General features: G+C 41.2%; 1 protein-coding gene across 1 annotated transcript in view; it reads left to right on the top strand.

The window, feature by feature from the left end:
- The window catches only part of LOC125440353 (hedgehog interacting protein), a 107,251-nt gene that overhangs the window by 35,021 nt on the left and 59,639 nt on the right, over window positions 1-12,591 (top strand). The window contains exon 4 of the mRNA XM_048510132.1: window positions 970-1,171. Coding sequence (XP_048366089.1) covers window positions 970-1,171 — 202 coding nt within the window. The remainder of the gene's footprint in view (window positions 1-969; window positions 1,172-12,591) is intronic.

The following is a 12,591-nucleotide window of genomic DNA, read 5'->3' as shown; positions in this document are numbered from 1 at the left end:
GCAACCTGTAGCACTGCAGCCCATAGCCAGCTGGATAAAAGTCTAAAGTTCATTAGCCCTCTTCCCCCACCCCCACCCCAAAGAACATGCCAGACTCTCAAGACAGTTCCATCACTCATTTATTCAGACCTTTATATGTACAATACAGGGAAACTGATAACAACATCCTTCCTGCCTCATTCTCACAAGTTTCGCTTGCTACGTTATCAGCCACTCCCAATGAGGGTCTGGCTGCTTCTTTTAAGCCTTGCCTCAGTGAGCACCTTGGTTTGTCTGACCAGCTACTCCCTATTCGAGCTACTAATTGCTTCTGGCTTGGTCTGTCTCCTGGGCTGTTAGCCTTTACTGTCTCCATGTGGGATTTGCCTTTTCTTTCCTGAGTAGGCTGCTTTGAATTGTTTGCCCATGGTCTCAATTCCAGCCATGCCCCAAGACTTTCCTCAGAAGGTACATCTTCTGACCTCAGGTAAGTACTTCTGGCCTATTCCTGTCACATGTTAACGTTCCCTTTTTTAACATATCAAAGCCTTATGTGATACACAGCTTATTAAATATTCATTGTATTACCATTTGGATCAAATATATTGTAGACATATTATCTGAAATATTATCTAAATTCAACTGTTGTTATTGGAATTTTTCTAATTCTTTTGTGACAAAAAACAACAACAATCCGATTTCAGGCTACAATAGTTGAGAGTCAAACTAGATGTTACAGTTGCAGGTTTGATCCTAATTTTAATGTAGTAACAAAATCCTTTTTTCTGTAATATATGGAATACACTCTTGTGTTTTCAACAGTCCATGTTTTCCTTACTGACTGTAATCCATCTGCCAATATGAATGAAAAGAACTGGATATTATTATCTGCTTTGATTTCTTGAAAGTTGACTTGTAGTTTTTTTCTCAAAAAGCAATTTGAATCATCTCCAAATGAAAACAATAATAGTTTTTTGCTTCCTTTTTTAGGAAACACAAACACAGTTGTTTTTGTATTCACGAAGTTGTAAGTGGTTTGAGGCAACCTGTTGGCGCAGTACACTGTGGAGATGGATCACAGCGCCTGTTCATCCTGGAGAAGGAGGGATACCTAAAGATTTTCACACCTGAAGGAGATATAGTCAAGGAACCATTTTTGGATATACACAAACTTGTTCAAAGTGGAATCAAGGTTGGAATTCCTTTCATTTGCCATTAACTGTCCATTTAAACTTTAACCTAATTCAGTATTACTTTGTCATAGCTTCAAGGTTTGCAGTAAAATACTTCATTTTAATTTTATATTCGAAAGAAGAAAATGCTAAGCAAATATGTTTAAAAGCATAATTACAGATAACTAAACAACAAAACTAATGTCTGCACATGGTCCAGCAGCCATTCTGAAACTAGACAAGCCCTAGCCTTGGCAGAAAGTAAAGGTGGGATATAAATGCAATGAAATAAACAATAAGAACAACATCATTGCTTCAATCCAAGGAAAGCTAGTCATGTTTAAACATATCGGGCGGTATATAAATTGAAAAAATAAATAAATAAATAAATAAATAAAATATTTGGATTTAAATTCTGTCAACTAGTTCCTGCTTGATAGCTAGGTAGAACACCTGCTGCACATTCAAAACATTCTGAGTTCAGCAGGGCCGGAGCAAGGGGGAACTGTGCTCGGGGCATTCCTGCACCCCTGCCACACCCCTGCCTGCCACACCCCACCATGTCCCTGCACTGATGTGCACCCGGTGTGTTGTGCACATGCGCGCACGCACACACACACATACACCCCATGCCCTTGGCGCTACGCGGCTGGAGTTCAGTCTCTGGGAATTCCAGTAGGGTAAGAATGTCAAACTCTGTTCCTGGGAGCTTAAAGAGCCCTGCTGAACAAAGGAAATGAATCAGTGGTCTGACAGTACCAGGTAACTTCATAAAATATGTTTGATTAGTTATAACATGGGATGCACCAGAAGAGGCAGTCCTACAGGTATGTGCACATGAAAAGCTTTAAAGTTGAACTGAACTTGGAAACCAACCTATGTGATGATCTCTGGATAGGAGTAATTTGTACAGAGTAAACATCTCCAGAGAACAGTTGAACTGCCACATTCTGAATTAAATGAAGGTCTTTTCTGCACAAGTCCTTTATTGTTAGTATTCCCCATACTTTTTGACCCATTTGGTTCTGGAAACATTTCCACCTAACTTTTCTTCTGTTGTTTTTGCAAACACTTTTACAGCAGTGTTTTTCCCTTAACCATTTCCAAGCCAGCACCCCTTGAGCATGTGACCATATTGAATCAATGTTTATTTCCCCACCCCTCCAAAAATTCGGCCTTTATCTACACCCCCATGAAGTCACCCAACCTCCCGTTAGCCCTTGATCAGCCATTTCCCCACACACACACCCTTCCATTTCCCCTCTTCTTTTTTATGTTTCTGAGGATAGATTAGTGATAGAGCACTGATGTGAATGCAGGCATCAGTGCTCCATTAACCCACTAATTTTCCTTCTGCTGCAGGAAAAGGCTAGGATTGTAGAGAGCTTTCCCATGTCTTTCCCATGGGTGCTGCATTCCAGTGGTAGGATTCAGCAGGTTTGCACCACTTCAGCAGAACCGGTTGTTAAAATGGTGCTTGTAAACAATCAGTTGTTAAATTATTTGAATCCCACCACTGCTGCATTCCCAACTCATTCTGTATCAACTTTAACCTCACATGTAAAAACCAAAAGAGCAAAGCCATCATGATAGGCTTGTTTATGTAGCAATGTGAATGAGAACCCAGCCAACTATACTGCAAATCTACATAAACTTCCACACTCAGCGTACTGCAGGGTTATACCATCTCTTTCTGCATCCCTGCACAAACAATGCACCGTCAATGCTGACAACCATTTGCACTGAAACCCTGCAAAAGAAGGAAAAATTCATGGAGAATTACAGTACTCCCCCATCCGCCATTTTTCTGTTAGAATTTGATAATGATTTGCATACACATCTGGGTTAACTGTGACAGAAATATAATAAGTGTAGGATGTTATAAAAACCGTTTGGGAAACGCCTTTACACAGGTCCTGTTTTATTCCCCTCAACCCAGGATTTTCGAAGATCATTTAACCAATGATCCTTTTGCACAGTTTTGTGTTAGAAGCACTCCTGCATGAACACAACAGGCAGGAGATGCTTTTTCCCCTCCCTTCCACCTGTTCACTTTAAATTCTGCGCTGTCCACTATCAGGGAGAATCTGCTTGCCTTGCCATTCTGTGCAAGTAGCCTAGCAGGTTGTGGGCACATTCTCTGAGTGCCCGACAGGGTACGAAGTCCCCCAAGCATGTTTTCTCCCCGTGGCAATGAATAAGATCTATCTACAGCAACATGTTCACTGTTGCCCGGCCATTGCAGGAAGGTCCCTTTTTTTTCTTTTCTTTTGTATGTTACACACACACAGCTACGCAGGTGCAGCCAATTCTGGAACGATTGGCATGGCTGTAGGGGTTCATTTCTGTATGCCTGCGCAGCTACACATGTGTTGCAGGAAATTCTGTTAAAAGAGAAGTGACTCCCTGCGAAGGCATGAAAGGAACCCAGATTGTTTCCATGAGCTCCAATCACTGCCTGAACAGGCAAAGGGCACACCTTTGAATGAGAAAAAGGACAACAGGCTCCTTTATAATGACCGCAACCTGTTAAACATATGCTATGTGGAATCTACCACTGTCTGAGTCTTCCAGTCATGTTTCAGTCATGCATGCAGATCAATAAGTTTTTCTACTAATAACTCATAAAGTAAGGAAACTTTTCTTTATTTCTGACAGGCAGGCATTGTACAAGATCAGTGTCAATGTGGAGGGATCACTGAAAGCCCTCCCACCAAGAGTCTCAAGGATAGGACAGAGATCAACCAGACAAAGCCTGAGCTCGTGCCAGTGCTCATCTCTGTCATTGAATGCTCTATCTTCGCTAACTCATGAAACACTTGAATATCACTCATAACCACAATGGTAATTCACCCAGATTCACCCATCAGCTCCCAAAAAGGACACAGCATACTATCAAACAAACCATGTGTCCCATTTTCTCAAGAGTACCTCCTTATACCCAGTACAAACCACTTCTGTGTGTCATTTTAAAAAGTAACCAGGTACAAATAGGGACAAACAGTATCTTTCCAGAATTTCACTACAGAGGGATATGCCAGATAAACTTTGCGATGGATAAATCCCTCTGCCATTGTGATGTATCCCTCTGGCATTGTGATGGATAAATATCTCTGAAATTACCTTCTGGCACCATCCAGGAGCATCACCATAGAGGTGGTGGCAAAGAAATAAAGGCTCAAGCCAGAATTGACTTACTGACAGCCCCAGCTTGGAAGACATTAATTCCTTTGGCCAATGGGTTCTAGTCACCCAACAAGCTTGTGAGTGCAACATGTAGACCTTATAGTCTTGGGTGTTGGTGGTGGGGATGGGGAGACACAAGCAAAAAACCAGCAAACCAACAACTCAGAGGCATGGCCCAGTCATCGCAGCCATCTAAAGAGCCCATAAAAGTATCAAGTAAACAGTACAAGAGAGTTGTGAATGCATATCACATCTGATTCATCTTGGGGAAATTTCATTTTGTCTGCAAAAAGGCTAGAGTCATCTATGGATGGTTGAAATGTCTACTGAGTTTAATGAAAAGATTGTAGACAAATTAAAGGGAAAGTGAGCAGTGACATTATTCCTTAGCATTCTAACTTCTATTGCACTGTGAGAAAAACATCCAGAGTTCAGTCTGCTGTTAAGGAACTGTGTATGGCAGTCATGTATTATCCAGCTTTTAATTCTATTCTAGTTCATATTATCAAATAAATCATTATTTTAAACTTTTCCAAGTACATTGTCCAAAACAGTTAGCAGATTATGTAACAACGTGAAAACCAAAGAGGTTTTAACATAAAATGGCGTTTAAGTTTTTTGATTGACATAGGCCCCTTCCGCTCAGGCCAATAAACACGGGAGTAGGACGCTTAAAAAAACATTGGGGGGGGGACTTTGTACAGATCCTGCCCCTAAAACAAGTCAACCCATGTTATTTTCCCCAAACCACATTTTTAAAGAATCGCACTACTAGCGAGTCTTTTCAAAAATCCCAGGTTGCAGCCACTTGTGAACAACCGGGCAGGAGGTACTCTTATCCCTTTTCCTTTTTTTAAAAAAAAAAAATCATTGCTTACATCTGTGCAGGTACGCAGGTGCAGATGGTCGTTTCATGAGACATCTGCATGGCTGTGGGGGTTCATTTGTGCATGCCTGCATAGCTACGCATCAGTGGGAGGTAAATTTTTTAAAATAGACATGCCTCCGTGCGAAGGCATGGCAGCAATCTAGATTGTTTCTGTAGACTCCAATTGCTGCCTGAACGGATGCATGTGAATACAAAAAACAGGAAAACGGGTTACTTTATCCTGACTGCAACCTATTATACATTTGCTGTGCAAAAGGGGTCATGGATTACATTACAGTTTAGTAATTGAAATGAAACCATATTTGTGTGCATCTTCATAGTAATCTGCTCTTTCTTAATGGAATCGTATGGTAATGTACAATACTAATCCTGTAATAGGGGATTCAAACGTCTTATGTGTCTTAGGGTTTCAGCTTTCATGCAAGTTAAAAAGGTTGCAGTTTCCTCTGACCACCAACAAAGCTTATGCTGGGGCACATGGGATTTGAATGCATGAAAACTGCATGAGATGGAGTTGTAGTAAGTAAGGAAATTGGGTACGGTTAAGTGAAAAAGCTGGATGTATCCACTGTTAATTATCAGGTCTCTCTTCTTCCAAAATTTCCTTATCTGTGGTCTCTGCCTGTGGAATTGTGGATAATGAAGGAATCTTCTGTAGCTGCTGTTCACTAACATGACATATTTTACAAGTTTGGGTGGTCCAGGTTCTGCCAACTGAGACAGCTGAGTATGATCCCAGATGCAGATAATCTGCCCCCTTCTGTTGGCCATTGTATCTTGCTCTCAGTCTAGATATTGGTAGTGTCCATGTTCATAGTCATTAAAATAAGCCAGCTTTAAATTATTATTTGATACATAATGAAAAATTACAGCTCCATCTACCCGCTGGCTTAGACGTGAGGCTTAGACTGCATAAAAGTTCATGTTATTCTGCTATCTAGATCATGTTATTCTGCTATTCTGCACCCACCTAGGTTTTCCATGAAAGTTCCTTTGTTGCCTAATATTCAAACTGTTCCCACAGACTATTTTGCAAGTTTGGTGTGAGAACTACTTCAGGGGGAATAGGTCTAATATGTGCAGTATTTTTTCCCTTTGTATTCTGTTTAGCAGCTCTGTCCCCATACCTCAAAATGTTTTCTGAACTCAAGTTGGTGGGAAAAGTTGTTTCAAGGATATTTTATCCAAGTAACCTTAGTGGGACACTGCATGTGTTTTAATTGCTCCATAATAAGCTTCTGCAGCTCTTGCAAAATATGAAGTACTTGCAAAAATATAGTTTTTGTGTTATGTGTGCTTTGAAAAAATATAGGCAAATATACATTGATCATTTGCACATCTGCTGGTGTTATACATTTTGCTTCTGCAGCCCAAGCTGCTATTTCTTCCTATTAGTCCTTTTTCGGTCTTTGTGTTCTATTTTAAAGAAACTGAAATGTGTAAAGTGAGCTGACATCAGTGGATAAGCACTATTTCATACGATGTGTTTCTTGTACTGCAAACTGAGTTTTCCTTTTGTGGTTAAAATCAGTGTATTATTTTATTGTTTTATGACGTTAGGATGATTTGATTAGACAAGGATACTAAGATCTGCAAAACAAGCATATTATGGCAAGCTATTCTGCTCCCTATTAGAAGAAGTATGGCTCAAAACCTGTGTCTTTGAAGCTTACAAAGCTGTGGTATCAAAGTTATATTGTATTTAGATCAACCATTTAAGTATTAATAGTAGTGTTTTAATAATAAATCTAAGGAAAACATCATGATAGAAGCACAAAGCCTCTCAGGAAAATGAAAGAGCCTACCCCCATGAAAGAGAAAACATATGTCAGGGAAATGGTATTGAAGATAGACTGTTAAGAATATATGAGCTAGACTCCTTGACCTCAGCCACCTTATGCTCTCCTCCAGGCTATGAATTGTTTTCGCTTGTCACAATAGCTTAAATTTTAATAGAAAGTTTCCTTAAATCTTGAACCCCATTTGCTTCATTATTTCATTGCAGAGTTAAATCCCTCATTTAGGTCAGCTATATGTGCTTTTGCATTTTCACTTTTTGAAAAAAGTACCGTATTCTTATATGATTTCTTCTGTAATCATTTCAGTAGTTCACAGGTTGCCACAGTCACAGCAAATAGCAGACAAATACGTAGGTTCTTAAGCATGTCAGCTATGTATTCTCCATTTGCTTCTTTCTGTTTCTATAAAGCATTAATATTTGGGTATATGCAACTGTCCAGGTACATTTAACAGACTTCAAAGAGTTTACACTGTATGATTACAGTACTTTGAATAGGGATAAGAACAGTCTACACAAATAAGGGACACTTATTAGTGTAAGGATTTTTTTTCCCCCTCCATCTTTAACAGGGATTTTTTTTACCCTCCATCTTTATGAAGGATTTTCCTCCCTTCACCTTTAACAGGGAAGAAAAACACAAGCAGATGTGGTGGACATACACCATGGTTCCTTATCCTGTTTCAGGTTGACAGATATGTGTCTTCTTTTCAAGCTTTACTGTAATTTACCACATGGGCATGCCATACATGTGGAATAAACTTATGTGCGATGTAAACTAACCCTGAGTGTTCAGCAGCAGACCTGAAATCATAGCATATGATAGTGGCTGGGCTCAGTGTATCCTCTCCTGTGTTCCTTAAGAAACAATGGGACACTTTCTTCCTTGCTGGCCTGTTACAACACGCATGGTCATTACTTCCCAAGAAGTGTCTGTTTATACCTTTTTATATGGTGTAACAATGGTACTGCTCCTCCCCAGGACAACATGGGCACACCACTTGTGCCTTCAGTGTGGGAAAGGATGGGTCATGCTGATCCCCACCTCCAGTGGCTCCACTGTTAAAACACTGTTCAGAAGAGGACCTAACTACAGTTTTCATGTAGAGATATGTGATATTGCTGGTGTTGTTGTTGCTGGTGTAGCTGGAGGAGAAGCTGATTTTTACTGGAGGACTAGGTGGTGCACTTGACCATTCTCCCACAAGTTGTTTTTCCTGCACAGAGCACTCCAAACTATTGTTTATACCTGACGGGTTTCTTGGTGTGTGTTTGGTGTGTGTTTATCTTTGTAACTGCACACCTGGAATTGGGTGGGGGCAGAAGCTTTCTTGCACTGCTTCTCTGCTCAAAATATCCCTATACAAAAAGCAGGCATTCTGGTTCCCATTGCATTAAATTTTTTACCTTGCCCTGGGATCAAATAATTCATAGACTGTATACAATGCATCTGTAATAATGTCTTTATTAGAACCAGATACCTGGTCAAACCCTATGTCACAAAATATAACAATGTGGAAATGGTACCTGAGTTGCTTATTGATTCTTTGAAAGAAGTATATGATCCTAATTAAGTTGGGATAAGTTATAAATGTTACCCTGTCAATTATCAGTAGCATTCATTCAAGTTACAAAGGCCCAAACATATGAACAAGATAACTACAACTTACATTAGCAGTTGTAGGACAGTGTGGTAGCAGGTTGTTTACACTAAAGATATAACATCTGTTGATTTGGGGCCCGGTGTCCTAGGCTCAAGGAATCTAGATGAGGGGTGAAGATGATACTTTTACATGTGGCTGTATAGGGTGTAATGATCTGTGTTTCCTTGAAGGGAATCCCATGGTGCCAATTAGCAGTGCTTGCTCCAAAACAAGTCTGTGTTTGGAAAGCATAGCATTCATTGTGGGTGTTCCTTGAAATTGTATGGCCTGTACCCTGTTATTATGGAGATGTGTGTAGTATGATGGAGAATGCCAGCTTCTTTTCCATGTACTGTATGAATTAAAGCTGCATCCCACACACAGTGCTAGCTAATCTGTATTTCAGTATCCTTATTACATTCACTTGGGAGCGTTCGTCTGTTTAAAATGTTTTCTTCTGAGATGCTTTTTGTTGTATGCTGTGAAATTTCTTTTTAATTTAAAAATTTTCAAAAATAATTAAATGACATGGCACTAAGCAAAGAAAAGATGCAAAGATGTTCTCTGGAAAACTTACCATATTTTCTGTACTTGATCGCAAATGTCTGGAGCTGGCATTGCTGACTGGCCCAGATTCCCTCGTCCCACTCACCTTGAGGGGGGTGCAGCTTCTCCAGGCCCAGGCCACAGCTACAACAGAAAGGAGACCCAGCAAGGCCGCAGCAAGCCAGAGATCCAGTGGCAGGGGTGATGGGCAGGATAAGGCCCCCTGGCAAAGTGGAACAGCCTGGGCCAGTAGTAGGCAGTAGAATACCTGGCCATGACCCAGGCAAGCAGAGGGGATGCCCTACTGGGCTACAACTTGGGGACTGGAAGAGATGGCAGGGGCCTCAACACAGGGCTAGGGTGGCCCCAAGAAGTCAGTCAAGGAAGCAGCCAGTGGGATGTAACTGTGCAGCATTGGCCCACCTCAGCCCTCACTCCTTAAGAGGCCTTTTGGGTGTAAAGGCCAATTGGCGGTCCAGCAGGACCCTACAAACAGCCTGAGAGCCAGTCAGGGCCTGGAAGCAGGGTTTGGCCTGGATGGAAAGGTGGGGTGGAGAGAAATAGAGGCAGGGCTAAAAGGAATAGGAGGAGAACAGGGGGTTGTTGTATGTGTGGAGAAGGAAGGAAGGAAAGAGAGAGAGAGAGAGAAAAGTACAGCCAAACAAGAGAGAAGGAGAGTGAGAACAAGAAGGAGAAATGAAAATCCAAGCCCAGCTTTTCCTGGCTAAGGCTCAGAGGAGCCAACACCAAAAGGCCACCAAGTCTGAGGCCCGCCTACCAAGGGCCCAGGCCTGACAGGTCCTTGGAACTGGCCATAGATCAGGCCACAGAACAGGTCAAAGATCACCTGTGAAGGATAGGAGAGACAAGGCCAACCTCAGGCTGGCAGATGGGCCCAACTCTAGACAAGCATAGGTGGCACTCCACACAAATCAGGAGAAAGAATGATGAAACTTTATTACTGTTTTGCAAGACTGCTCAAATGTCCCTTTCACACAATCACATTTATGCATATCCATACTCAGTATTGGCTGGTCTGCATCTCTATGGTGAGATTTCACATACGTATATGTTGGCTGCTTTCTTACTCTTCTATGTGAGTAGCCAGTGGGTAAAAGGATCAACCCCCTCTTCTTCTTCTTCTTCTGCAACCCTCTCTGAGAAGTAGCTCACATATACTATAACTTGCATACATACTTGCTTGTTTGGAGGTGGATTAGGCAGTTAATTAGCTGCAATCAGCAAATTATCAGTTATCGTTATCTGTGTTGAGAGCAGAAAGTTATGTGAAGAAAAACATGGAGGATAGGCAGTGACAAGCACCCATGGAATCTGTCCTGCAGTTTGTCTTGCAGAGAATAAGACGTAGGGGAAGGAAAGAGGCATAAATAGTGAGGGAGTCATTAAAAGCATGTTGCCAAGGACTCTCAGCACCTGGAACAAGCTGTAAAGGGTCTTTTGTATTCATCATATGATTCCAGCTTTGACCTCCTCCTCATAATTCACAGACACAGCCCTACCTGGGTAGAATTGAATGTTTGGAATGCGAAACCTTCTGACAAGTGATTTACCCGCTGATCCTTTCTTTCCTTTAAAATGTGAAGGTATACCCTGTTCCTTAAGTCATGAATTATGTAAAATCTTGTTTTCTTCTTTTAACAAATGGAGCCCCCCACTCCCCACCCCCCACCCCACCCGGCCAATAGTTAAAATAAGTGAAAATATAAATACAGCTTTGGGGGAAATCTGAAACCAGTTAATCCACCGCATATTGTATTGTATCTGTTTATCAGTCTATAAGCCCATATTTCCCAATTTCTTTTGAAAGCAAATTATTTCCTAAATTTGTCCATTAAAACAATAGTCCTTATGAGATTTAATTTGGAAAAAGCAATATATGATGGGAGGAGCAACATGAAAATAGCTTAACCGTGTGTGTTTTATTTAAAATAGAATATATATTTGAAATCTGGCTCTGTATTCCTTGGTTAGGAACAAAATTCAGAAGCTGAATTGCAGATTTCAGCGATGCTAACCACTAGTTACATGTTAAATGGCTTCAATAAGAATAGAAGTAGTAAATTAACTTTCAGAAAGTGTAACTGAAGAAAAATGTATAGCAAACCAGAATCACATAATAACCCAGTCAATGTATTCCCTGTAGGTAATGATGTCACGGAGCTGGAATTCAACATGGAGTTGTCAATTTGAGTGGCAACCCAGTGTTCATCATCATAACTATTTCAGCCTAAGTTGCAATTACTATATGTGATTGGTTTTCTTTTAATATATCCCTTAATCTAAAAATAGACTGTTTACAAAAAACCTTTACATTTTTATTATTTTTATTCAAGAGTGCAGTAAATATTTTTGAAGAACTAAAAATGTTTAATGTATTGTCGAAGGCTTTCACGGCTGGAATCACTGGGGTGCTGTGTGGTTTCCGGGCTGTGTTTAACTAGGGGGCTATGAGGGCAATATCTGACAATTGAGGCACAAGAAGCCTACTAGCGTGCCTTGCCTCCTGTTTCCCAGTATTACAGAACCTGATTTCATGCTGGTAAGCAAGAAGAACTTAGGCACATGGCACAGAACATTTTTAGCGTCTTGTCTGAATTGGGCTGTCAACCACAATGCATGCTGTCAGTGGCGTAGCTCCAAGCAGGGGCACGACGCACCGGGTGCGCGCCCCTATGGGGGTGTGTTGGGGGATTCCGGGGTGGCGGGGGACGCACCAGTGCACCAGGTGCTTTTCCCCCTTGCTATGCCTTTCACGCTGTGCTAGCACAGCAGAGATCCAAGGACTGGACACAACACTGGCATGCTAGTACACATAGTAGTTAAGAGTCCAATTTAAAGTAAATGTTGGTTGCATGCAACAATTGCATGTTGTAATTTGTTTTGCCTTCTGTAAATCAGACTTAAGACTCTGCCCATGTAACAAATCCTAACTATGGGTTGAATCCAATTCTATTCTTATTCAAAGGGAAGGCACTTGAATTGATACAGGTAGTTCAGCTAATTCCCCCAGCAGGCTGTCGTGCCCCGGGACTGTACAATAACTAGACTCTGTAATTGGATGTTTCAGCATCAGGAAAAAGCATCTGAACTTCTATTGCCAGAGCTAAAATTTAAGCTCCAAAGCACCCTCTGTTATACCCAATGTCATGCCCCCTTGTCATACAACACTCCCCCCCCAAAAAAAAAAACAGTTCCCAAGGAGGGTTGGCAGTGGTGGAATTCAAATAATTTAACAACCGGTTCCGGGGCTGGGATTCAAATAATTTAACAACTGATTGTTTACAAGCACCATTTTAACAACTGGTTCTGCCAAAGTGGTGCGAACCTTCTGAATCCCACCACTTGTTGGCACATTGC

The sequence above is a fragment of the Sphaerodactylus townsendi genome, linkage group LG10 (assembly GCF_021028975.2).
Source record: "Sphaerodactylus townsendi isolate TG3544 linkage group LG10, MPM_Stown_v2.3, whole genome shotgun sequence".
Classification (NCBI taxonomy): domain Eukaryota; kingdom Metazoa; phylum Chordata; class Lepidosauria; order Squamata; family Sphaerodactylidae; genus Sphaerodactylus; species Sphaerodactylus townsendi.
This window is presented reverse-complemented; position numbering and strand designations above follow the sequence as displayed.